Here is a 27,140-nt window from a genome sequence, read left to right as displayed (position 1 = left end):
ACAAGCCCACTGCGGTTATGAAAGGGATACGCTGTAAAACAGCCTCTGGAACACGGCGTTACCTCCCCAGGAGCTTGTTAGGACTGAGAATAGCATGACCAGCGCAGGAACATTCAGCTACCGCGGGCTCGAGGTGCCTGACAAAAACCCAGCCTGAGCAGACGCAGAGCTCCAGGCAGCCACACGTCCCAGGGCCGTGCAGACACCGCTCCAGGCACGACACAAAGCCACTGGAAGAGACGTGCTTGAAAAAATTAAAGTGTTAAGAATAAAGCAAGAGGAAACATGTAATAAAAGTATTAGAGAGGTGGCAAATTGAGAGTAGTGTCTCTCTCAAAAAAAAAAAGTTTTTTCATCTTTGGAAAAGAGCAGTAAAGTCATTCTCTTATGCAAGATGTTTTAATTCACATTATCGTTCTGACATCTCATTCACAGGCCCACCAAAACAACCCCGGGAAAAGGTCAGACGCTGTGTAAGAGCTATACATTAAGCAGCAATGAAAAAACCAAGAAACATCCCACACTGAGCACACGCTAATGGCTCTTTTGAGTCCACACATACCTAATTCAATTTTTAAGACTTTAAGTTGCAAATTTTTATTCAGCTTTCACAGCACAAATAGCCACAAGAAAGCTACCCAAAACCTCGATTTGCCAAGTCAGGATTATTTGATCCGAAGGTCACTTCCTCCACCCCAGACAAATGGCTGTAAACCCTTTAACAGACAGAAGTAAGAAGTACAAGGAATACTTTTATCGATTTTAGGATACGAGACACAGGTCAAAGACTGAGCGCACAAAAATAATTCACGCTTCTAGAGGAACATAAAAACACTAAATACTCAGAAATGCCCTGTGCTGGCATCACGGGGGTGCAACACTTAATTTATTAAGGCAGATTAATGCACCCACAAAACCTACAGCGTTAAGGCAGTTCTGACCTCTCTAGATTGGCTGCCAATATGATATAGGTCCAAAAGAAATTACCCTTTTCTGCTGCGACAGAACAATAAATTGGCTTCCTCGAATACAGTGGTTAAAGAATCCAAGTTCCTGACCTTGAATGTTTTACTAGTAGTATGCTGTGCTGTAGGGAACAATCAGGATGACATTTGCTGAAATGTGTGGGATTTATGATATAATAGGTTGCACATATGTGCCAAAAGAGGAAAAAAAACCCTCTTAAATCCAACCAAATCAAGATTAATTAGCTATTAAAATAGCTAAGAGAACACAGTGCAGTACAGGTGGTACAACAAACCATCTCATTTTCCGTACATGGTGACTAAAGTTATTTTTGAGGTCACACCGTACGTGGATCTTTGATCACACTCTCACTGGGAAAAGCAAAAATTGCTGCTCCTTCGTAAACTCCTGCTCTTTGTAATTCTGTAGGGTTGCACTTTCCTAAGCGAACGTTACGCAGTCCTTTATAGGAAGTCCCACTAAGTCCAGAGGAAAATCCCGCGTTTCCTGGCTTTGATCATCACGACAGACTGAAAATTAACTCTGGAATTTTTACAACGATCCTCGCATTAAGGGAGAGGACACGCTGCACACATTCGCCTCCTTGCCCTATCAGTTAGGTTCACTCTTCTCCCCCCCCTTTCATGCAGCCCGGTGATTTTTTGTTTGATTGCTGCTAATTGCAATTACAGGTGTTCAGAAATCAACAGCCTGACAGATGCCTCATACCTTAAATGCCATCCCCACAGCCCAGCGCTTTGCTGTGGACCGCATCTCTCCAGCAGCACCACGCAGGCTTTGGGATCACAAAGCAAACATTCTTCTGAAATCATAGCAGCCTGACTTCCCCCCCCGCTTCCTACTGCCCCAGGAATGCGAACAAGTTGTTAATACCCTGCAATCTGCTCGGTTTCCCTCTTAATCCCCGTTTTAACCAAGCCTCTCCTCGCAGGAGATCATATCAATATGTCCCTCGCAGTCAAACAATGCGGAAAAGAGCCAATGTTATTGTGAGCCTGAGGTGGAACGGCTCGATTCCCAGCAGGAGATCAATTTGTACAAGGAACCAGCGAGTTCTTCTCTAGCAGGGGTAACCACTTCAAATGAGCCAGACTCCCTGCGACAACAAATATCCTCGCCGGGCCACGGTCAGCTAGTAGAAGCATCCGTACAAGAGCTGCCGTTCCCTTTCCGCAGGTCAGGAGAGCGAGGCACGCACACCTCCCCTCCTCCCGCGCAGGTTTTCAACCGAGACACCTTTACGCTGCTTCTCACGTCCCGCAGGCATCTCTCGACTCTGATCGGGGACCACGTCGCGGGAAAAGATGTCTTGCAGCCACGGTCCTTGTCCGCATTAACCCGCAGCCTGGAATTCTGAACCGCATCCCTCCTTCCAGGTACCTCTGGACCATGCATGGTTATTCTGCACCACGGTGAGCTACCCGTTGAGTTTATTTTCCTGCAGTTTTCAGCAGCTCTCAGTTCCCCACCGGCAGCATGTCCCCTTGCTTTGCCGTACACAGCCCAAGCGCAGCATCCAGGAAACCCAACAGACACCAACTCACCGACGCACGTTACACGCCTACGTTTGCCGTAGTATCTTTTTGTTACGCTACCCCATCCGGGGAAAACCTCAGTGATTGACAAATAAAATAATTATAGAGCAGATCAACTGGTTGGAGAGGCACGGAGGATCAGCTGATGCGGGGCCACTCGGGTACCAAATGAGTAAAACTTGAGGAAAGGAAAGTCCCCCCTCTCCGGGCTTGTGGAAGTCTCCTTTAACACTTAACTCTTGTCATTCGGCTGTTTACAGGATATTTGAGCTATTTGTTAAAGACTCGACATCCTCCACTGAAAAAACTCCTTTATCCACTCTTGTAGGGAACAAAGTACCACCCTGAGCAAACTAGGACCTGATCTACCCGGGAAAATAGCTGCTCAGCAAAAGCTTCCCATGTGAACACCCTGATCTCAGCTAAGAATATTGACAGACCAAATTAGCACGGAAAAGCTTTAAATCCTCACCAAACCTGAATTCTGCAAAGGCTTCCCTGTTTAGGGAAATGTGGAAGGGATGCAGTCAAATCAAACACCACTCCATCACCTGAATATTTTCAAAACACATTCTCATGGCTTCTCATTCTCCAAAAATACAACTAAAAAAAAAAAAAACTGACAGCGAATTCCTTATTACTCAGTACGACTGCTGAAGAGACTGATGGAGAACAGCGATACGGCGGTACCTTTACACTGGGATTACAACGTTGTTACTCTCAGAATTGACGGACATATTAATTGGAGACAGCTGCAAGGAAAAATATCCCAACGACATGATTCATTAGTTTTCATAGATAATTACATCTGCTCATGGCCTCACAGTGAATCATTCATTTCAGGAATTTTTTGGATATTAAATTTAAATGCAGTAATCAGATTTGTTAATCTGTGGAACAAGGCAAACCAAACAAAATTTTATTTGGGAATTGTTTATACTTTCAACATTGACATTAATTCAGCAGCAGGAAAAAATTAGCGGCATAATACATGCTCATGTAGGTTAAAAATTACTAATGGTAATCTCCTTCACTCCCCCCAGTGCTTTAATGAGACTGTACTGATTTCTTCAAGGCTGCCTGGACTGCAGGGTTTTTTTTCCCCTGGATGCATCTTTATGCATTACATAACCCAGTGGCCTTTTAAAAATATACAGATTTTCTGATAGAATTAAAGAATTAAAATAATTGACACTTGGTTCTGCCACTCTATTGACTTAAAATACAGCTGGGTTTTCGTTGGTATTGTATTATACATTTAAAAAATAAGTTTTAAACATGGTTTAGCTGTTGTTATTGCTCTGAAGCAGCAGCACATATTCTCACATAGAAACCTGAGAAAAACTTGCAAATCCTGGCCAGTTCCCTTCCTATCAACTCTCAAACTCTTTAGTAAGCTGAACTCTACCTTAAAAACAGATAATTTCTTGCCCATTTCTTCTCCTGGAAGCTACTCTGGAATTTCCTATCTCTCGGTTAAAAAGAAAAAAAAAAGTAATTTTCTTGTCTGTACTATTTACGGTCAATTTATTCCCATTTTTTCTTGAACCAATATTCTTCTTCGACTTTAATACTTTTTCCCTCCCTGGTATTTTACTGCCAAAACACGAACAGAAAGCAAACCCTATCTCTTACCCATCCACATCTGGCCAGACTACACAACCGAAACATCAGAGCTCCTCTCTGTGCTATTCCATTGCCCGCCACAGCCTTCACTTCTTCTCTGGGCTTATTTCTCCTCAAATCCATTCTTCTGGAACAAGAACCCAAAAATTAAGAGACTTTTTTCTTCACCAAGCTGTATCCAGGTGCACTGACTCCGACTGCCATGGTAGCCCCAAGCACACTCGTTGCCTGCTCCACTCTGACTCTCTCCCCATCAAACCAGCAAATATTTGGTCAGATTTGGGACAAGCTCAGGATAGACAGTCAGTCCATCACTACAGCTCACCGGACCAAAGATGAACTCAAGGCTTCATCCTCACAGCCACATTTTAGGAACTCCGCAATCATGAGACGATCATCTGAACCATGCTGAAGAAAATACGAAGGGTCAGGCAAGAGGTATCTCATGGTGTATCAAAGAATCCCACAGACTTTTACAAGCTAACTTTCAGAGAAGAGCAGCTAAGGTTCACAAGCACCGTACCAGGGGAAATACCGTTTTTTAGGGCCAAGAAACAAAGAGAAATGTAGAGCGCCCTGCCCAAAGACATACAGCGAGTCCTTGGGCAAGCCAAGAGTGAAAGTCCCAAGTTGTAACCACCAGACCACAACTACTCAATAGCAGCCACAAGCGGAGCTGCTCCTAGGTGTACAGGAGAGAGCACCTTTGATACCACAGCTTGGATTTCTCTACATCCACGTGCTACTGCTGAGACTCAGAAATTAACGTGCAAGTTGATATCTCCTGCTTTGGTGAAGCTGCACCTACGCAGTCGTATTTTTCCTCGTTGAGGTTTGGGGGACGGGGGGTTGCTCCATGGAAGCTGGAACAAATTAATATTTCCCTGAGAATTATTATTTTAAGAGAAAGAACCAGCAGAAGTTAAAAGGTAAGCCAACATCTTCTATTTTCTTTTAGTTAAGCGTCTGACAACAGACAGTATATTTTATTCAGGAGCTAGGCCCAAACACTATATGGCGATAAGCTCCTCGTTAGGCACACACTGTTACTGGAAAGCATCCCTGGCTCCGCAATAATGTCCCAATTTTTGCAATCCCTATAAGCTTAACGCCCATGTCACAGCCGTGACTTCAAGAAAGACCTTTCCCAAAGAACGGCATTCGAGGTCTCCGCTTCGCCTCTCCCAAAAACATGCCGTTCAGCTTTAGCTAGTGCAGCACCACTTGTTTGTGTAACTGGAGAAGTGTCAAGCCCTCTCTTCCAGTGATTTAAACTCTTCCAGCGTTAGAAAGAAAACAAAGAACAAAGATGCTGAAATATCCATCATCTTGCACAGCGCCCACGGGGAATAGCCGGAGGAATGCAGCATGCCGTGATCCGCTGGCCTTGCTTCCAGGTTACCGACTTCTCGGCGCACGCAGACTCCCTTTTCCTGTGCAAACGGCGAGGACTCGGGAAAGAATTCACCTCGACGGCTCTTCCAGACCAGCCAGGGCTCAGCATCCCCAGGAGGAGCTGCCTGACCTGAAGGCGTCATGGGCTGCTGGATGCTGGTACCACGCTTGGTGCCGGACAGACACAGCAGGTTCCCGGACCCTCGGCTCGCAGACTGCACGAGGAACTCATGCTTCTGCGGAGAAGGCAGAGGCATGCCTGTATTATTCTTGTAACGAATTCAATTTGAAAACAGCAAACCCAAGAGCCAGAGCTGTTTGCTAAGAAGGGCTTTGGTTACTAAATGCAGAAACCCACACAAGACTTTTTTTTTTTTTTCCCCTCGTTCTCTCAATCTGGCGATCACGTACACATATTTTATTAATACCACTGACTACACGAATGCCAAGAAGAACTCCTTTCCAGTGAAAATTAAGATACCAACTTCCCTCTCACTTACTGAGAAAAGGAAGTAGAAGCGGGGAGATAACTAAAATAAATTAGATAAATTCAAGAGAAACAGGGCAGTAAGCACACTAAGCGGAACAAAACAGGGGTCAAACGCTGTCCTCAGTAACCTCAGCACAAAGGGCCACGCTAAGCGCAGAAACTGTTTCAGGATGGCCGCTCCAAGAAACCGCAGGCAGAATCGCTCAGCGATGTGTCCCTGCCTGAAAGGGGCAGAAAACGACTGCTTTATTCCCCATCGGCAGAGTCACACGGAGCCGAGAGCAGTTTAAATGGGAAGACCTGGACGCAGAACATCAGTCCTTCCCTTATTTACTGTAATGTACTTTCTCATTGAAGTCCACTTGAGGAAAAAAATAAACCGCACAGAGCTGTTTTCAGGAGCAAGAGAATCAAATGAGCAGAGTCACGCTTCTGGAGGGGCTGAGCTACAGACACGAGCGTTACAGCGATGCCAAAACTTTGGCTCAGTGCCTTGCAAAATACACCCAAGGTGCATTAAGTGCATCTCATGGCTGGGATGGAGAAAGAGACCCAGGAGACAGGTACCCCGCTCCCAGGATAAGACCGGACAAGAGAAACTCTTCACTACCGAGCAGCTGGATGTGCTCGACCTGCTGAGGCTTCTGCCGTGCAGCACTGCGGTTGGGAAGGAACACTTTCATCTCCTCCTCCCCTCCAGACAGGGCTTTGTTGTTTTTTTTTTTTAAACAGTTGGCCAATTGTTTTAAGGAGAAGTCTAGAAGGGGAAAAACACATTCCTCTGAAACAGCATCACTGCCAGGCACAGGGCTGCAGGATCATCAAACCTGTAGCCACTTGCTGACCCCACGCTTGAAAAGCATCTCGGAAATAACATATACGCATTACTTCAGGCAATATTAAAAGCAAGAAGAAAAGCAGTGCCTTCTTTTTATAAGGGATAAAATATACCTTTTGATTTCTAACTCTCCTCTTTAAAATGGTTTATTCTGTGCTTCTCTCCCACATGGAAAGGATGAAGAATGATTGGGGAGGGTAGTGGTTCAGGACAGTTTAAGTGTGCATGAAACGGCTGTTCACTCTCAGCACACCACTTCTGCTCTAGTGAGATCGCCACAAACCCATGACACCACTCATTTGTTCAACAAAGTTTCATGAATTCCAGCTGGAGACTCCTTTCTTCTTCCCCCAGGGCCAAAGGGAAGCTTACTGATATTTTTCATGTTTAGGATGTGGGGAAAGGCACACAGGAACATGGAAACGTATTAAATTGTTGGATTTCTCTTCCCCCGCTCCTCCCCCTTTTTTCCAGAAGAAGGGAGTCTTCCAATGCCTACCACAGATCAAAAAAAGCAGACTGCACGTGAATCACATCAGCGAGCGCCAGATTCATTTACCCCTCTGAAGCCCCGCTCACCATATAGAAGTTACCGTAAGCTCACGGCAGCAATGACCAGCTTGGCCGTGGGGGCACAGGAACAAGAGCATCCTCTGCGGGAAGAGGCACAAAACCAGCGCGATACACCAGAAACACTCACTCGTGGTAGCTTTGGGCTGTAGCAGCAACTAATCGGTTTTCAGCTTCGGGTAGAAAAAGAAGCCGTGTCTGACAGCCGCTGGCAGCAATGATAAGTCTTCCTAATTTACCCAGGATCTTCTGAGCAAAGGTAAATGTGGAAGTTTCAGCGGGTTTATCTGGAAACACCAGAGGATCTGATGGGAACTGCAGCGGAGCAGCGATGAACAACCTGAGTTATCAAGGACTAGAACTCGGCAGTGTCTGCAGCTTATTTTCATACAACTGTTAGTGAGAACTATTGGAAAGCTTCCCCCCTTTTCAAAAACCAAATCTCTTGCTTAAGTCAACAGTGCCAGTCAGTTTATGAAATGTTTTTATCCCACAACTGAAGAATGGCTTTTCTGCTCCGTTTGTGTTTTGGTGACGTCAGTACATTCGAATGACTTTAGGCAGACAATATTTGCTGCTTTTAATGCCCAGTTGCTCTATTTAGTCCCTGTTAAAACTGTTTTTCCCCTTCGAACATCTTTAAACATTGTTTGGGGAGACTTGTTTAAAATATATTCCTTATAAAGGCTCCTGGCAACTCTGAAACGAGAGTGTTTTTCTTAATCTTCCTACTAACTTCAGAGGATAAAACGGCTCAGCTGTCACAATTTAACAGCGCAGACAACGATAACGAGTTGGACAAGAAGCCAGGCCACAAAACTCCCGAGGTCCCACACCACTTCCCTCTGTTTTATTCAAACAAGGTCCCCAGACATGCTCTGACAGACCAAGTGTCCTCGAGTCCTGCAGAACAGCCGAGCATCTTCAGTCCAACAGGCAGCCAGCAAATACTTACTAATTCACATCTACTAATCAAGTTCCTCTTAACTGGGTAGACAATGGTAGCAAACGTCCACCGGGACTTGTAGAGTAGAGCAGAAAACGGTTCCTGGGCGTTTTGTGCCCCAAACTTTATTTACCTTCCCGCAGAGATGATCCCTCCAGCAGTTCGGGTCAGGTTCACACCCGCATTTTGCCTTTGTAGATAAGAACATTGATCATCCTTCGATTCAGTTTCACATCAAATTCATAAAGGTTGTTATGATAAAAAATAAACATAACCACCTTTAAAAAAAAAAAAAACAAACAGGCAAAACTCCCCACATCCCCTACATGATCTAATTCAGCTGGTTAGCGAGCTGAAAACAGCACGAAGCAGAGCAAGTCTGGGATACAGGCTCTTTAAAAGGTTCCCTCTCCTCATTAATGTTTTTTCTCCATTATTCACAGAAACCCAAAGCCTTCTCTGTCAGCAGGGACTGAGGAACAAATATTACCTTCGGAGTAAAACCAGAGACATTCAACATAGCTGTCGGTTGTCACTGGTCCGAGCCTGCGTACCGTAAGAGCAACAGAAGACGGGGGAAGTTGAGAAACTCCCAACGGCGGCCGGGTGCTGACACATTCCCTGCCGAAAGCAGTGACTTAGCACGGCCGTTCTGAGAACGGACACCTTGAGTTTCTAACGGGCTGGCACACCACTTTTCCTACCAGGGCAGCCTAATAGGAGATCCCTCAGCCTTGAAAATTTTGTTTGAAATGCTGTCACAGTTGCACTGTGACTACTCAGCAAAAAGCAGAGTGAGGAATTTGTCTTATGCCTATTATAAGGCAGTAAGACTTCTTTTAAATCAGCTTTGATTATTACGTTTCTGATTTATGTTTGCTTCTGAGGGGGTGCAACCTTCGAACACTTAACAAAACCTCTCTTGCCATTCTCTTCCAACATGAGTTCCAGTTTGATATAGAGCCTCTCAGGAAGCGTACAGCAGATTTGGGGTTTCTGTCCACTTCAAAGAGTTCCCTTACGCTCGGAAGCGAAAGAGAAACGTGCCTCTTCAACATCTAACTGCAGTGTGGGCAGACGGATCACAAGGTATTCAGTCCTGAACGCTGACACGCGTTAGTGCAAAAGTTGACTAAACAGGCTGGTTTCCTTTCTCCGGCACCTTGCCTGGAAGATAAAAATCTGTTTCAAGTGTTAAGGGAAGGTGGAATCGGTCCCCCAGTCAGATGTTAGCGTCTCTCATCTGCCTTCTGGTTTTTAAAATAGCCTTCCGGGTGAGAAGGTGATGCAGCATTATAAGAACTGGCCCCCAAATTCTCCGAGACTGCTCGGGGTCCTGCGGAGCTGCAAAGCTGTGGTTAGCAGGATCCAGAGGTCACCTGCTGCTCCGCAGCCAGACACGGCAATGCCACGCTTGCGACTCTCATGCTTTAACTGTTACTACCACTGCTACAAAGCCACGCTAGAACTAGTAAGTAAAAACATTCACAAAATGAGATGAGAAAGGGTGAGAGAAGCCCAAACTGCCATCACAGCGTTCCTAACCATACTCTGTGGAGAACACAAAGCAGGAAGATACAGCATCAGGTAGCCCCTTCCCCAGCAAAGGCTGGAGACCCCAGAAGAGGGGACCAAAGACAGCACCTGCCAACAAGAGCGTCCTTGCACACCTTCAGCTCCACTTCCCTGCAGGTGACTAAGGGTTCTTTGTGCCCCATCACACGAGTGGCTCCATGGTGAGGAAATGAGCACCCCAGACACACAGCAAGCCCAACAGTTAAGGTCCCACCAAGCTTCTCCTTGCCACCGGCCAAGATTCGACAAGCAGCACCAGACAAGCACCTTACAGCCACCCACCCCACCTCAGTCCTGCCGCAGCTACACGTCTACAGACTTAGATTTCAACAAATGGATGCCACATCAAGACCCTACAACTGCCCAGCCTGCCCCACAGGGAAGCGATAGAGAGCTCAATATGGAAAAGCTATGATCAGGTTAAATCTGTTGTCTCTAGTTCTGGTCTAGCACAAGAAAACTTTGAAAACAAGTTTCAGAAAGCAGAGAACAGAACTGGAGGGGAGGGATTAGACAAGTCTCGGGAATGACAATGAACTCAGGAAGAACGGGAGGTTACTAAGAGTCATTTACTAAAAGTAATTTTCAGTCAACACAGCACCCAGATGTGAAGAACCTCTCCTCTCAGTGCTTCTCTACCTCTTCCACGCTCAACACCGAACATTCAACCTCTCTGCTTTAAGAGTGAGCACCAACCATTGTGGATGAAAGCGTAGTCCTGTAACAAGAAGGAGGAATACATTGATTTTACATGCAAACCTTCAGACCTTCCCTTACAAAAGTCCTGTGGTCTCCAACTATGAAAGTAATTTTCCTTTCATTGAAAACACACCACCCACATTACCCATAAGCAAAACTATTATAGTTCCTACTGTAACAAAGCATCAAATGGGAGCTTTTTCGGTAAGAAGTGAAGTCACAACAGCTTAACTAGTGGAAAGTACTACACTTAAGCTAAAGAGGCTCTATTCGAGTTTAACCATCACTACAATTACCTGCGATTAGCAAAGTACCATAAAACAGCGGGGAAAACTCAACTGGTCAACACCGACCCCAGCTGCCACACAGATGCCCCAGCACTAGCCCAAATTCTCACAAGCTCTGGGGCCATTAGCACAGGAATGCGTACCACCTACAATCTTCTCTCTCCATCCACAGGCTGGTGCTCAGAGGCAGCTTGGTCTCAGTAATAATTTCCAACTGAAAATACTTATTTGTAATGGGAACTATTACATAAAAAGTAGTCTATGTCCTAAGCTCGACCAGGAGGAAGCTTTCCTCCCAGCTTATCTGATTTTCTATTCATTTAAAATATCATGTTTCGGAAGGCCACTTTAGAGTTCAATTCACACTGCTAATTTTCTTTGGCAAAAACCCACGTTATCTGCAAACATTGGTTGAAAACCCAATTACAGTAATGTGATACCCACACCCTGTTGCATAGCAACCGGATAACACAGGGATACGGAAAATGTTGATATTCCAAAATAACAGCAGGTAACAGAGCTGCTTCCTAACTGCAAGCAGAGCTACATCAGCAAGATGCCCAGGTGGGATGCAACAGTTCAAGAGACAAGGAATGCCAAAATGAAGAGGTGACACCCCGATCCTCAGCTTGCTTTGGGCACTGTCCTGGACTCCCCCAGCCTGGAACAATCCCTCCTTGGGACTCTGTCCTGCTCATTCCTGCCGGACGCCGCAGTGCCAATGGGCATCTCCTGCTTTCTCTCCACCTGGTGAGTCCTACCCTGGCCTCTGGAAAAGGGTGAAGTTCTACTTACCCCACAAGCCCAACATAAAGATTTCCTCAACAGAACACTAAAGATTTTAAGTGTTTTGGGTTTTTTTTAACAGTTGTCTGTTCAGGGCTGGGACCTTTCATCTGGGAGCAGGGCCTGGACATTTTCAATTTTGAAGCTTGAAGCTGGAAAACGGCCAGAGAGATGCTAAGTCGCACCTTGGAGTTTTTGGATGCCTAAAGGAGCCTGCAGCCCCAGGGTTAGTAGGGCTGTGAATGGGGCCATGGTTGAGGTGAAACCATTCGGGGTTTCACAAACTTTCACAAAGTTTGCTCAAGGAAATGTTAGCCAGAGAAAATGAAGTGCATAAATGAATAGACCAGAGCATTTTCAAGGAGACTTCAGAGCTCAGCTGAGTTGTGATGGATTTTTTCCTCAAACTAAGGACCTTCTCAGAGGCTAGCATCAGTCCCCTCCAGCACTGCACAGCTATGCTACAGCAGAGATTCACAGACTGGTGGGGGTTGGCAGGGGCCTCAAGAGATCATCTGGTCCAACCCCTGCCAAAGCAGGATCACCCAGAGCAGGTCGCACAGGATGGCGTCCAGGCGGGTTTGGAATCTCTCCAGAGAAGGAGACTCCACAACCTCTCTGGGCAGCCTGTCCCAGGGCTCGGTCACCCTCAGAGGGAAGAAGTTTTTCCTCATGCTCAGGTGGAACTTCCCGTGTTCCAGTTTGTGCCCGTTGCCCTTTGTCCTGTCACTGGGCACCACTGAGAAGAGTCTGGCCCCTTCCTCGTGACACCCACCCTTTAGATATCTGTAAGAGTTGATCAGATCCCCTCTCAGTCTTCTCTTCCCCAGGCTAACCAGCCCCAGCTCTCTCAGCCTTTCCTCATACCAGAGATGCTCCAGGCCCCTCATCATCCTCACAGCCCTCCGCTGGACTCTCCCCAGTAGTTCCCAGTCTGTCTGGAACTGGGGAGCCCAGCACTGGACACAGAACTCCAGATGTGGCCTCAGCAGGGCAGAGCAGAGGGGGAGGAGAACCTCCCTTGACCTGCTGGCCATGCTCTTCTTCATGCACCCCAGGTACCATTGGCCTTGTTGGCCACGAGGGCACACTGCTGGTCATGGAGAGCTTGTTGTCCACCAGGACTCCCAGGTCCTTCTCTGCAGCGTTGCTTCCCAGCAGGTCACCCCCTCACCCGTACTGGTGCTAGTCTAGTATCTAGAAATACTAGACCTCTGCAACATAAAAGCAATTAGAAGAGTTTCAACACAGTAAAACAAATTATTCCCAGGTTTCTTCCTGAAATCACCATTTTCCCCACTATAATTCTATCTCACACACTCAAAAAAACCCCATGACATCCGGTAAGAAATAAAACTCTTCACCCCCAAAAGTAAGACTTTGCTCTGCAGTCTCTGCAAAGGGAGGACTTGGCACCCATCGCCTCTCCCCAGAACTCTTGCAGGGCGTCAATGCCTTGTGCATTTGCAACCAGGTACTAACACAACCATTTGGCTTTCTCAGGAGTAGTTGGCTGTCTTGTGTCGCTGTTCTCTCTAGTTTCAACACAGCACTGTAAACACGAAGGTCGAAGTTATAGAGAAAAAATATTTTGGGAGTTTATGCCAAATGTGATCTTATTTTTACTTTATTTTTTTTGACCAAACCCAACCTTCTGAAATCTCTGGCAGCACTTGAAACCAATATTCCTGTCGGCACTTCTGCCAACACCAAGGGGAGGTTGATGCAGCAGGTTCAGCCGAGCAGCCATGGGGAACCCTGGAGTCTCTGGTCCCCAGGTCAATCCGTCAGGCATCCTGCTTTGGAACTGGGAAGCCCATGGCCTCGCTATCCCAGAGCCAAACTCATCACTCGCAGACACAGGTATCTCTAATTCCTGCCCTGAGCTTGGAAAAAGGCCGTCGGGCCCAGATGTTTCAAACTAAAGACTCTGGACTCAAAACCAGCATTTTTCAGCAAAACTTGGTTCTATAAGAAAATTTCCAACAAAATACTGAGATCAAATGCCACTGGAGTTATTTCAGAACAACGCGATCTACGTAGCCAAGAGACAGATTTGATAGTGCCCCTGCACTTTGACGCCAGCCGGTTCCTATTACGGGATCATTTATTCAAGTATGTGATTTACTCCCTTCATGCTAAAGTGTTTCTTACAAAACTCTGTTGGGAGAGAGCAAAGACGAATCTTGTCTGCTCCCATGCCCAAGACCTGTACCACTGTGATACTGGAGGATTATTCCAGTTCTTGATGTCTACCAACCAAAGCAGTTCACCGGTGGCAACAAGCACATCGCACCCAGAGGTCAGCGGGGCAACAGAAAAGGAGTCAGGCAGCAAGGCAGGGTGTTTTTCACAATACATGGCATAAACAGGATAATCCCTGTATCAGCTCATTTGTTTTGGGATGCATAGGGATAAACCACATTTTAATACATCAGCAAGTCAAAAAAGAGGTTAAGACTTATTCTACCCAAGCTTGCAAGGAAGTTAATTTATTATTTTTATTTTTTATTTACAATAATAATAGTACAATTATTTTATCTGGTTTTAAGTGGTCTCACAATGCTTTAAGATATCAACTTCACCATATTAAAAGCATCCCATGTTCATGTCACATGATGTTTATGACCAAAACACAGCTTTGAGCAAACAATTGCCCCCAACACTCTTAGTTCTGCTTCCATCCAGTTGTGATGAACTGTACGCGCACCCTACGAACAGGGAGCCACAGGGCCGGTTTCAACGTCTGAGTGTAGCCAAGTATTACCTGCCACTTCCAGGCTGGATCTACCAGCAGATTTTGCAAATATCTAAGCAGTGTTTAAACAAGAAAGCCACATTTCCCATTCAAATACTGCACAATAGAGATCCATCTGCACGCAAGCACTTAGAGCAACCAGCTTTATCCTGCTTTCTGTTCCTGCTACGGTCAGAGCATTGCAAGATGTTGTGTTTCATTTTCTGGTTTTGAGAGGTGCTGATTATCAAAGCGATTCCATATGTTCCATTTATTTATTGCAGAACAGATCAGCAAAGAACTGAAACTACCCGGCGACTGATAACGTGATAGGGTCTATCAATTTTCAATATAGATGCCACACGCGGATCTGTGTTTCAGTAAGAGCGCGGGGCTGGAGTGGCCTCAGCACCGGTCTGGAAGGGATTTTCCCCAGCACTGCTGGGAGCAGATGGTATCGGGCTCCTCGCTGCACCCAGCCAGGCGCTTGCTGCTGCGCACACACTTTGAACATCTCACTATACATCAAGCACAATCCCTCCCAGCTACGGGAAGGGTTGCCCTGATCTCACCCCACCTCCAACTCAAAACCTGAGCTCTGATAATTGACACTATATCCTGCTCTACCACCTCACCTCAACTCCATACCGTGGTATCCAGACTCCTTTTCACACTATATCTACCTGGCATTCAAGAAAAAGGTCTAATGCAGAAGAGGCTAAAATCCCTTCATAAAAAAAACCAGCTCCCACAAACCCTGGTACTTAAACTTCCTTTAAAACCCAACATCCATCTACAAATAGCACGACAAATCCGCCCACAGACTGCACCTATGGATTATTTCTCGTCTCACCCCAAGCCCAACTTCTTTGGGAGCAACAAATGCTCCTCAATATTTAGCGTTGTGTTGGACACCAGTCTAACAAGTCAGCACCGGTGATTTCAGGCACAGCGAGCCATTGTCACCAGAGGACTCGACAACATAAGCATCAGAGAAGCAATATATTCTACTCAGTGTCTAGGAGAACAGGAGAGAGAGTTTCTCCGTGCAAAGACAGGAGGCAGGATGAGCTGGAAGCACATTCAGAGGTAATGGGAAAACCAGGAGAATCTGCTAGAGAGTGCTCGCCAACCCGCGCGGTGCAGAGTAAATCCAGTTCAAAGCACTCTTCGGATTCCAGCAATACCTCACGATAACAACATGCCCAGAAACATGGGGTTCTTATTCTCTCTTGTGTTGTAACCGTTCAGGTTTCGACCCTACAAGTTTTCTGGGAAATCTATTAAAAGCCTATTAAGCATCCAACAGCCCACTCACCGAAATCACCATGACGCAAGAGCATATGGTTCCTACCAAGCATGACTTCCTCTTAAGCCTGACCGTCACCTTCTTCCCAATAATGCCCAGGCAAGCAAGTCATCAAGTGATGCGGGACAGAGCAGTCACCTACTTTTTACCCCCATAAATCCTCAAAAAAAAAAAATCCTCTGAAAAGGGGAAGGGACTGAAATTAAAGTTAGAGTCTTTTGAAGTGTACACTCTCAAGCTGCATTTCATTGCCACAAATAGCAAATATTTAAAAATAAAACATTATTTTTAGCCTAAGTGGTGCTTAAAGATTTGAGAATAAAATATTGCCCGGAGACAGCGATATGTCATCATCTGAAAATGCTGAAGCAGCCACGTCCTGTTCACACTGAACGTTGGCTTACAGGGAGCAAGCGAGAAAGCGTTTGGGACCCCGTCTCTAATAATACCTCGGTATTATCTGTGAGGGTAAAATAAATAAAATTATACGGAAACTCCCATACAGTTTCCTAGATTTTCTAGCAAAGGCTGTTATGCACAGGACAATTTATTTCCTGCTTTTCTTTTCTGCAAGCAGCGACTATAAGGTCAGGATATATAATTTCAGCTGCTCGCAGACGGGTATGTGATTTACCAAAAAGGGGCTGTAAAGGAGAACAGACCGGGTTTGTGCCTTTCTGCTTCTTTACGATGCATGACAGACAGCCACCCTAAGAAAGTAGGAAAGCAGGCTAGGAAAATAAATCTCCTCTCTATGGTGTCAATTTAAGATTTTTTTTTTTTTTTGAATGGGGGAAAAGCTAAATTAACACGGAAAAAAATCATCAGTGTTGAAATATCTACAATTACAGCTAGGTTTTGTTTTCTTTTTAAACAGTTTAAATCAAATGCCTGAAGAAGCAGATGGGAAACTCTCTTTTGCTAAAAGTTGAGGCTTATATCCCTACTAGAGCTCTCCATAAGCCCTGCTAGAAAACTAAAGATGAGACTTAACAAACAAGATGTTTAAAATCATAATTCTTATCAAAAAAAACCTGAAAGCCTTAAAAAAAAAGAAGTTAGAAACTCATTTTTCCTTAGCGGTAATTTCTCCAGCATTTCTGATCACCGTGAAGACGGATGAAGGAAGACAGCTTCCCCCCTCCCCACCGCGGTGTGGGTGAGGTAGGGATTGACTAACTGTGGAAAAATCCACATAATTGAGAAGACAAATGTTGAACAGTTATTTTACGGCTTGAACTATTCAAGGAAAAACGCTAACGGTGCCAAGTGGCCAGACAGACTCATTGTGTGTGTGTGAGAGTATGTAGGAGCCCAGTCACATTTCAGAAGCACAACGCTTTTATCTCCATCCAGGTTGGGCCTTGCTGGTTTATCTGTTTCTGTAAGCGCTGCGTCAAGCCATAAAAAAAAAATACTGAAAGAAAAAGTATCATCTCCCAGTATTATGTGCGCATAGAGGGTAACAAAAATATATACACAGGCTCGGTAGCGTGACCCGCTATTAAGGCCATTTGTTGCTTCCCATGAGAAGGTCCTATTTTTGGTTGCTTAAAATGATGAAAAACTTTAACGACTCAGGCACAAGATTCCCAACTTGGATGTCTGCTTCCAGATGAATTTAAAAAAAAAATAAAATTAAAGTTTCAGCCAAAATATCTCAGCCATTTCAGAACAATGCTGGTTTTTCCACGTTAAGGCTCCCCAGTGGCCTCAGGAGCTACAGTACCCCAATGCTTTCACATTAAGACACACAGAAGTTTAGAGGGAGATGGAAAAGGACCCAGAAGGAGAACTAGTTGAGCAAGAACGCTGGAATATTGATGGGCGGTTTCAAAAGCAAAGATCAGACATTTAGGAGGGGAGATTAAAGATCAACTCAATAAAAACAGCAGCAGCAGTAGTCTGAAGGAAGCCAAGCTATAGAAGAGACAGGAAAGAGTGAGCTAGAGGAGGTGACAACAGAAGATAAGAAGTTGTCTAGTCCATCTCCTGCTCTAACTCAGCTCAAGCTGTCAGGAGTAACGCACGTTCCTAAAGACATCCCACGACAGAGACTTCCCGACCTCCTGACACGGGCCACTTCACTGCTCTTGGAAGGATCTCCCTGCTCCTTTTGACCTCAACTCAATGCCATTACCCAAAGCCTTCTCCCTCTACTCTCGAACCAGCTTGTTTCATTCTTCAAGAACCTTGTGTTCCCATCTCAGCCTTCTCTTCTCCAAGCTTTAAGCGTTGACCCTACACACTATACTCATTTTTAATTTGATTAAACCTTACAGAACTTACTTTGCAGGTAGAGCAACTGAATTTCACTCTAGTTTCTCCAGATCACTGGGAGGAGTTCTAGCGTTACTCCCAACGTAGCTGCAGTCTTTCCCATCTTTGTATGACACAGGAGGTAAGCACACCATGTACGTCATCACCATGTCCTTAACAACAGTGCTGGACAGAACCAGACCCACACAGCCCAACTCAAGACATGTTTCTACTCCAGCTATGAGCAGCCAGTTCCTGATTTCTGAGTATAATTATCCAATCAATCTCATATCTATTGAAGATTATTCATTTGAACCCATGCTTCCATTGGCTTTGCTGTCCCATATAGTCTTTAAGTCAAAATGACACCCAATTCTTTTCCCCTACTGATAAGGCTCTTCCACAGAGTTAAGACCAAACTCCTTTGACACAACTGACTCTTAACAAGGACTTATGTGAGAGCCACTGCAGACCTGTCATCTCATCAATACTTACAAATAGTTTGGTTTGCTGTACCAGAGTTCTCCAGCAGAGTTTGACTGCTAGAAACCCACCCCACAAGAGCCTGAAAGGGAACACAAAGATGCTTACTCCTTATTCCTACTTCTGCTGTCAGCAACCGTCCATGAAGCCCACAGGCAAGACATCTCACACCTCTCATGCTGCTCCACATCATCCAACACCGGTAAAATTACCCTGTCAGCCTGCGTTGGAGAGATCCCTGTGTAGGTGTTCTCATCTGGCTGCTAAACCCAGGCTTGGAGACAGATCCACACCACAGTGGCTTCCCTGGCTTTTTCGGTTTTCTTTTTAAGAATACCAGGAAATTTTACAGATAAATAAATATTGGAAACACTGAAGCAGCAAAGTCATATACTTTAAAGGTTAGGAAATGCTATAAATAACACTATTTTGTGTAGATATATTTTTCAATCCAATGGAAACTCAGTATAACCTTGGTTTTCATTACACAGCTCCTTCAGCAGGCAGGGCTTACTTCCTTGACAGGTACCGAATATTTTGTTTTATCCTCATCATCCAGCACAAGGCTGCGTTCCTTGTGGACTGTACACAACTCCAACTCTGCCCTGAAGAGTTAAAACCTTCCTCCCAGACCTTCCAACAACGGCCCCTCCTGACAGTAAGTACGAGTGTATATTGATTTTGACAGCTTCCTTGGGAGATGAAACGCTATCATCCCCAAGTCAGAAGGAAAAAAAAGAAATTAATAGGGTGTATTTTGGATGTTCCATAGAAGAGGGTTTGAACCTCTTCTTAAAATGCCACATATCTATCCTTTCAGACAGTATTTCATATATTTTCATGTATTTCAGAGACATGGTTTAATGGTGGACTTGGCAGTGTTGGGTTTATGGTCGGACTCAATGATCTTAAAGGTCTTTTCCAACCTAAATGATCCTATGATTCTGTATTCCCCAGTACTTCATGGGGGACGGACTAGGTGAGGTCCCTTCCAATCCAAACCATTCCATGATTCATTGCACCCAGAGCACGGCCCGCACCCATTTCTGATTAGTGCCAACGCTCAAAACCTCTGCGAACCAGACCCTACGATGCCAAGTCCGACATGCAGAAGGGACTCACTTCTGGAAAAGCTTGGTTAAGATAGGTTAACCACCACCAGACAGAGTTCCTGGGCAGGAGAAGAGATAGTTTTATGCTCGAAGACAACATTTACCTGCTGCTGCCACCACAAAAATGTCTTACAACCCTTGCCTTACTAAACATTTTCCCACACCTGGAAGAAATGAGGCAGACACCTTACAAATAGCTTTTATCACGACATACGCTCAATTCCACCCCAGAAGAGATTGAGTCCCACGCACAAAACGAGGCAGGACCCACAAAAAACAGTGTGCAATTGTTTTAAGCCTAGGAATACGGGCAAGAAATGCCATCTAACCTTAATTTTGGCATTCCCCAACTGCTGAGTGTTCATATTGAGACCAAGCATTGCACTATTTAGATCGCTCATGACAAAAAGCAATGTTTTAACATGGTGTTAATTTTTCCCCTAAGAAGGGTTAACTCCAACTAAACAGCATGCAATAAAGACAGAACATTTCCCCAATAAAACTGAAGTCATTTCTATTCCGTACAATAAGCTCGGGAAGCAAAATAAAAAAATCTATCTGCATAGTATGAGGTCAGTCGGGCTACAGATGGTTATTTTACATCTGAATATTAAAAACATATGCTTCTCCGTAGAGGTTGTTAGAAAACCTGAACCTGCTGGTGCTCAGCCTCTCTCAAACAATGCTGAACACCTTCAAATCCCAGCAACCAGAGGACTCCAGGGGGCCTAGGCGCGCAGGATTGTAACTCTGTATGATGAAAACATATATTGTTTAGACAAGATGATGACCATTTTTTAAAATTTAAAATTTCACCTTTAATCATTTCTTATTTACAAATGAATCTTAACAATGAGGTAATATATCCACAGCCCCATCGGTTTTAGTCTCACAACTCATACACATTCCATACACAATGCTAATTAGTTTGTACTATAGCAAAAATGTTGTTAATAAACAGAAACATGAAACAACTTCAGGGTTCCTTTTTGATTATGCAATAGCCATGTAAAATAATATTTAGGAGAAGCATTTTTACTGTATATATGCCCAGTGGGTTACCCGCACCAGAAGCGATGTGGGTGAACTCTGCCCTAGGAGAGAAGAATCGCATCCCTGCTGCGATTTTCAACAAGTCTCTCTGCATCACCAAGAACACTTTCACTCACTTTTTGATTTTACAAGAATACTTCTCCACGTGTATATACAGCAACAGGTAAGACAGGGCTGCAGTCTCAGGTGGAGTCTCTAAATTGAGTTTTGACAGGAGCGTGTCAGGTTAACAAAAATTGCATACTGAATTCACGTCTGAGGCTTGTGTGCCACCCACTGTGACCAGAGGTGACACAGCAATCTTTATTTTGCAAAGTTATTAAGAAAACAAAAAAAAAGATAAAAATAGATAATGTTTCAATTTTTGGTTGGTTTTAGAAATTTGACTTTAACAAGAAATTAAAAATGTTACATAACCACAGAATTAAAGCATCATTGTGACAGATCGTTTACTTAAAATGATCCATTTTGGTTAAGAACCTCCTGGATATTCACTCTGTGGTGCAGCATTCTCTTGACTAGTAAAAGGACGTAAACAGCGATCTGTTTTTTCAGCTTATCCATTTATGAATATATTTATGCTCTGACATAAATTTTAAAGGAACCAGAAGCAAAAAAAAAAAAAATATCCATCCTCAACAGCATATACCAAGTGGAGAGCGACACGGTAAAAAAAAAAAGCCAAACACGACATGTTTTGCAAGCTACAAATATTTACCATCCGTCACAGAGTACTATATTCTCATACAAGCATGTCACAATGAGAAAACAACATCTCTATAAGGGTAAAACAAACAGCATTCAGAATTTCTGAAAGCATTCTTCCAAAATTATTGCACTAGATTAGATTGCCTCATCAACAGGGCCAGAGGCCATTGACACTATTTTCTTTCTTTTTTTTTTATTTTATTTTTTTTTATGTAACAGATGAAAGGATTACAGAAAGTTTTCTGGGGCCAAATTTGGAGTTAATGATGGGAAAATTCTTTTGCTAATCCCCCATCTCTCCCACTACTACCAGACTCCTGAGGCTGGAAAAAAAAAATGTCTCCTGGTACCCTGCTTCTACTTTGCTCCTCAGTGCAAAATACTACTCTGAGGAGGTTTGAAAAGGACCCTCAGCTTTGAGCAGAGCCATAAAATCTCAAGGACAGAGCTATACTGAAAAATCTGAGTAAAGAACAACATGAGACTCCAATTAAAACTTGGACGCATTGCAATGCAATCAAAGGATGGGACTGATCTGCTCGGGGCAGACGTCTGCCAAGCAGCCACCTCCAGCAGAGCCCAGGTTCACTTTACCATCGGTGGGGAAAAAAAACTGGGCTTTTCTGGGACACACGGTGCCCTGCCCGAGCTGGAGGGATCACCCCCGAGCAATCCCTGCCGACTACGGAGCAAGCTCGGGGAGATCGGCCAAAAGACGGGTGCTGGGGGAAGCTGGCATCACCCAGCCCGAGGAGAAGGACCGATTCTTCGGGAGAGCACAGCAACCACCGCAGCCGGGCCCGTTTGTGGGATGCCCTCTTACAAACCTCAAACATTACTCCTCGCGCTGCCTGTCAGCCCACCAGGGAAGTAAAAATAGATACCGCCAAGTAACTACCCTTCTAAAAGCTAAGTTTAATCATTTTTCAGTCATTTAACAAACACAAAAGAATTTACATGTACCAACTCTGCTCCAGAAGTAAACTTTGCATAATTAATCAGGATGCCTCCAATACTTGTCCATCTGCAAATGCACAGCTACACCAACTGGCACTCAAGGGAAAGTGCCTCGGGCCGCCTCAAAGAGCTGGAAAGTGCAAATATCTCAGCTGCCAGGGAAGGAAAAAAGCCAGCCTAAATAACAAGTTGTCTGGAAAATAAGTACAGTTACCCAGCTCCCTAAAGTGTTTCATTACCTATCAGACATTATCAGCTGCTTCTGAATTAAGCCGTATTTTATCCTAACGCCAGAACAAGCTAAAGGCACCTAATTAGTTGCAGAAGGTGGGAACATCCAAAGCAGGTCAGGGAAGTGGAAGTCAAGCTTCCTGCAGAAACGGGCAGTTAGATGGAAAATTTGACTCAAGAAGAAATATTGATGCAGCACTTAATGAAGGTGAACTTCCCCTCCCCGCAATACAGACGATGCCATTATCACTTCGCACTACGAAGGAAAGAGATTCCTAGTCAGGGGAAATCACAGGGCAGTCATCCTCATCAACCTGACCACATACGGTGACACGAGACCGGCAGAGCACCTGAAAAGTCCGTAGATATTTTATACCCTGTGCTTAACTAAGATGCGTAAAGGGAAAGCAGCCCCTGGAAAATATTGCTAGGGATTTCAACTTTTCCAGTGTACCAGTGGCAACGGAATGCCCGACCATATCCCCCTGTATCAGGGGAAAAAAAAAAAAAGAAAAAAGGAGAGAGATTGCATAAAGTCAGAGAAAACATGGGAGTTCCACTCGCTCGGCAGCGATGAAGCCAAGTGCCGAGTGATCTGGTCCCCGTCTGTAAGAGCCAGACTATTTCCCACCTTTTTCAAACTACTTCAAGATCTACAAACGAAACACTACATGGCTACCAGGTTTTATTCTCCCGATTCTAGGACAGGGAGAAGCAGAGACAACTCAGGGTTTTCTCTTCGCCCAGGATCTGGCCTGCAAGCAGCACAGGCACTCTTCCCCACTGCTTACTCTGAGCACTCGGGAAAGTTTCCATCTTTTGAAAAAGAATTGCCTGTAGCTCAGAAAAAAAGAGCTCACATGAAAACACTGAGGATTTTGCTCTAGGCTTTGTAACTATCTGTAAGACAAGCAAGTCAAACACAACTGGCATTATTTGCGTTATTTGTAAAAAGGAGGCTTAAATGCATTCTCAATTTCACAGATGTTTCGAGGCTTCATTGCTAGAAAAAATCTGGCACAGTCACACAGAAATGCGATGGTACAATACGCAGTACCTTCAGGGTCCCAAAAACATAAGGGTTTGGGGAAACCTTCCCCTATCCCCAACAGAGGAAAATGGGACAGACATCATATATTTTCCTGGTGAGAAACCAAGGTTTCACAGAGAATTAGTAAACACGCTCATGCTTCCCACCTGTTTTCTATCTAGAGCAAAAAAAGCAATTAATATGACTTTTTAAACAATGGTTAATAGAAGAAACTTCAGAAACAGAGATTCCTAATTGAAAATGTCTTTACTCACACAAGGCAGAGGATCAAAATATGACAAGACCACTGAGCATAGTTTCTCCCAGCTGTGCAAACCATTTCTTAGCAATCTTAAGATTAATAAACAAAGACATATTCTAGACATTTCATATCCCTCCTGGATTTAGCCATGTATGCAAGGCAAACATGAGAAAGCCGTTCTCTTACTTCACTCTCAGTTGGAACGGAGCTCCCGAGTAGTACTTCATGCTACAGGACTGTTAATATAGGAACCCCCTTGCTCTGAGCAGACATGCAGAGAAATACAAGTGGAAAAAAAAAAAAATAGGTCCAGGAAGAAGCCGATGTAAGCGTTATCATTTATTAGCAAGTAAAAGGACATTTACCTTCTCGGTGGTTAAGTACAACATAACCCAAGGATAAACCATATGGCTCAAGTCTTTGTGCAAGGGAGAAAGCTGGCAGGGTTCCACGGCTCTAATTGAACTATTACCATATTGTAAGAAATGAAAAAAGTCAGAAGGACTGGAGGATCTGCTCTCCTAGGGACAGTTTATGTCATGCGAACAATTAAGTGAGTAACAAAGCATATTTAACAGGAGAGCAATTCCCCCATTTGGATACTGGCTCATTTTAAAGAAAATAGGTACTCTTCTAGTTCAGTATTGCACTTAATTTGATCCTACATTCAATGCCATGAAACCTTCAAAATCCAGATCATTTGTAGCAAACAATACAACGCTTCTCCTTTAATCGCTGGCTCAAGACTTTTCCATTTAGTTAATAAGGAAAGGCACAGAATAAGAACGCTGAAGTGAAACCCAGCAACACATAAAAGCTTACCACAAAAACTGTCATAAAACTGAAAAACGCAAAAGATCAAGTACAAAATTAATGTTGTACTTTGTACAAATAATCACCAATCTTTTCTTTCAAAAGGTAGGCTTGATAAAAACGTACCAGTGTTAGACATTGCAGACGCACAACAGGGTATGTAGAGAAACACAATGTAACAACCCGGTCATGAACAGATAGAATCTGTAAACCTTTACAGCATTGTCTTGGTACTTTGTGGGCAAAAAGCAGTGCAGTTGTATGAGGAGCAAAAAAAATAAATCACAATCTTACATAAAAATGAGGCAAAATGAGCCTCTGTGAATTTTGTTCTTACCATTCTGTTCATCCAGCTCATTCCCAATTTCCTGCCCCATTTGCTTTTGTCGGGATATGATTGAAGACAGAGCATCGAGTCCGGCATCTTGCTCTGCACCAGAAAAATAGATAAAATTACATGAAAAAAAATCACTGATATACCAGGCTATGTACCATAAAAGCTGTAGAAGCGTTAAAATGTATTAATAAAAATACATCAACACAACATGAAAATGAATCCTTATGGCAATAGCATTCTTAAAATAATGTGAATGATGGGTAATTAATTTGTCTGCTCTGGCTGGGGCATTTAGCTGAGGGTGTCCCGTCCCCCCCCCCAAAAAAAATCCAAGAATTCAACATTCAGCTCAATCATAAATGCAGGAGATTTTCTGGCGCGCACACACAGAGATCCCTGATTAGCCTTTTTAAATTTTCCAAGAAACTTCTAACATGAATAAGAGACAAGCAGGTGATGCAAACACCAAAGAATTCAAATTGGTATTTAAAGCTGCAGGAGGACACAGAGTGCACGGAAGAGAGCCTGAGACAGAGGGGGTACAGCGGGGGCAGCTGAAGTTTGATGCGCTCCCACCAGCTCTGCAGACACTCCTTTATTAAGGTCCATATCACCTCTACTATTCCAGTTTGCAGGTACCACCCAGTCCTCAGTAAGCACCTCAACCAAAACGTGCAGCTCTCCTTGTCCAAAGTCGTCAAGAAGGCAGAAGAGGAGCCGGTGGAGGCTGGACCATCGGTGGTCTGACAGACGGCAGAGCAGCCACGTTGCAGAGAGCAGGACTGCCAGCCAGCTCCAGTCCGGGAGCCAGAGGTGGTACAGGATGGCCAGAACCCCCTTCCCTTCCACAGGATGAAGGTCTGGCCTCCAACACCTCTTCCAGGCTCCCCAAGGGATACCTGTGGCGTAATCAAAAACTGGAGCTTGAGTTTTCTCCTGAACTGTAGCTATAAATGTTGTTTCACACGCAGACTGAAGCTGGCCCTATCTAGAGACTGACTGCATTGATCACTTCCTATACTTTAATTGCATAGAAATTATCTCCTTAACCACCTGACGTCCTCAGGCTGAGGTTTTCCAACACTTCCAACGTTAGAGATTCCTTACGGATGCTGTGGGCTAAAATCTAAAGACCCTTTTTATTAGATAACTTACCTCGTTCCAACCCAACAATACACCTAACGCGCCCCAGTCTGAAGCCCAGCAGTAACACCACTACACTCGGTGCAAACGACGAGATCTCCACTGCAAACCAAACCCATGAATATGGTCAAAACCAGGGATACCCTGTAAGGTCTCTGAAAATTTGATTTAAGAAGATGTTTCCAGTCAAGAATATTCCAAGCACAGTACTGCTCCTGCAAATACATAAAACAATTGCCTGGAACTATTATGTTTGACTTCTCCAGATAACAAAACTTAGCACAGGTTCTTGTATTGACTTTCTAATAAGAGCTTCTCTCAGAGTCCGAGCCGTGCTTATAAACACCAGACAGACTCTGGTACCTTCTATGATCCTTCGCTGCTGCTGCCTGAGATCGTCAAAGCCAAGTCCTCTGGTTTCCTCAGATTCTTCCAAGAGCCAGGGGTTGGTTACACCTCGTTTGACCCCTCCCGTCATCAGGCTAGATCTGAAAAGAACTTCAGTAAATAATTTTCAACACAAAACCCATTCATCGTGTTATTTCTGCTTGCAAAACTGGCCAACAGAGATGGAAGCATGTTGCACTCCACGTGACTCTCTGCAATCATAGAAGAAATTAGCCAAAAAGAATCCGACAATCTCCGAATAACAAATACATCTCGCAGGCTCCATAACCTTGCCTATTAAGTGGTAAAGCAGGGAGAGAGTTAGTTTTGCAGTGAGTTAAGCTACATGGTTAAATGTATACCATATGTTGTACAATATATTTATATTAAACATTGTTTGCATGTAGAACACAGTACTCAAAACTGCTACGAAAAACAGGGGTACTGGGAATACACACATTATTCGTATATTTGCTATGTGATCAAAACACAAACTTACAAAAACCGAGGTATAGCCTGAAACCTTCCAAGAGTAAAAGGATCACCACGTTAATATAGATGCAAATCAGACGAGACTACTAATTT

General features: G+C 44.3%; 1 protein-coding gene across 1 annotated transcript in view; it reads right to left on the bottom strand.

The window, feature by feature from the left end:
* Positions 1–27,140, bottom strand: part of STX8 (syntaxin 8) — a 103,648-nt gene that overhangs the window by 61,370 nt on the left and 15,138 nt on the right. The window contains exons 5-6 of the mRNA XM_054846762.1: positions 26,532–26,656; positions 25,026–25,118 (exon numbers count right to left, since the gene is read on the bottom strand). Of these exons, the coding sequence (XP_054702737.1) occupies positions 25,026–25,118; positions 26,532–26,656 (218 nt within the window). The remainder of the gene's footprint in view (positions 1–25,025; positions 25,119–26,531; positions 26,657–27,140) is intronic.

The sequence above is a fragment of the Grus americana genome, chromosome 18, assembly GCF_028858705.1.
Source record: "Grus americana isolate bGruAme1 chromosome 18, bGruAme1.mat, whole genome shotgun sequence".
Lineage (NCBI taxonomy): Eukaryota > Metazoa > Chordata > Aves > Gruiformes > Gruidae > Grus > Grus americana.
Note: the sequence above shows the minus strand (reverse complement) of the source record. Positions and strands in the feature narration are given on the sequence as shown.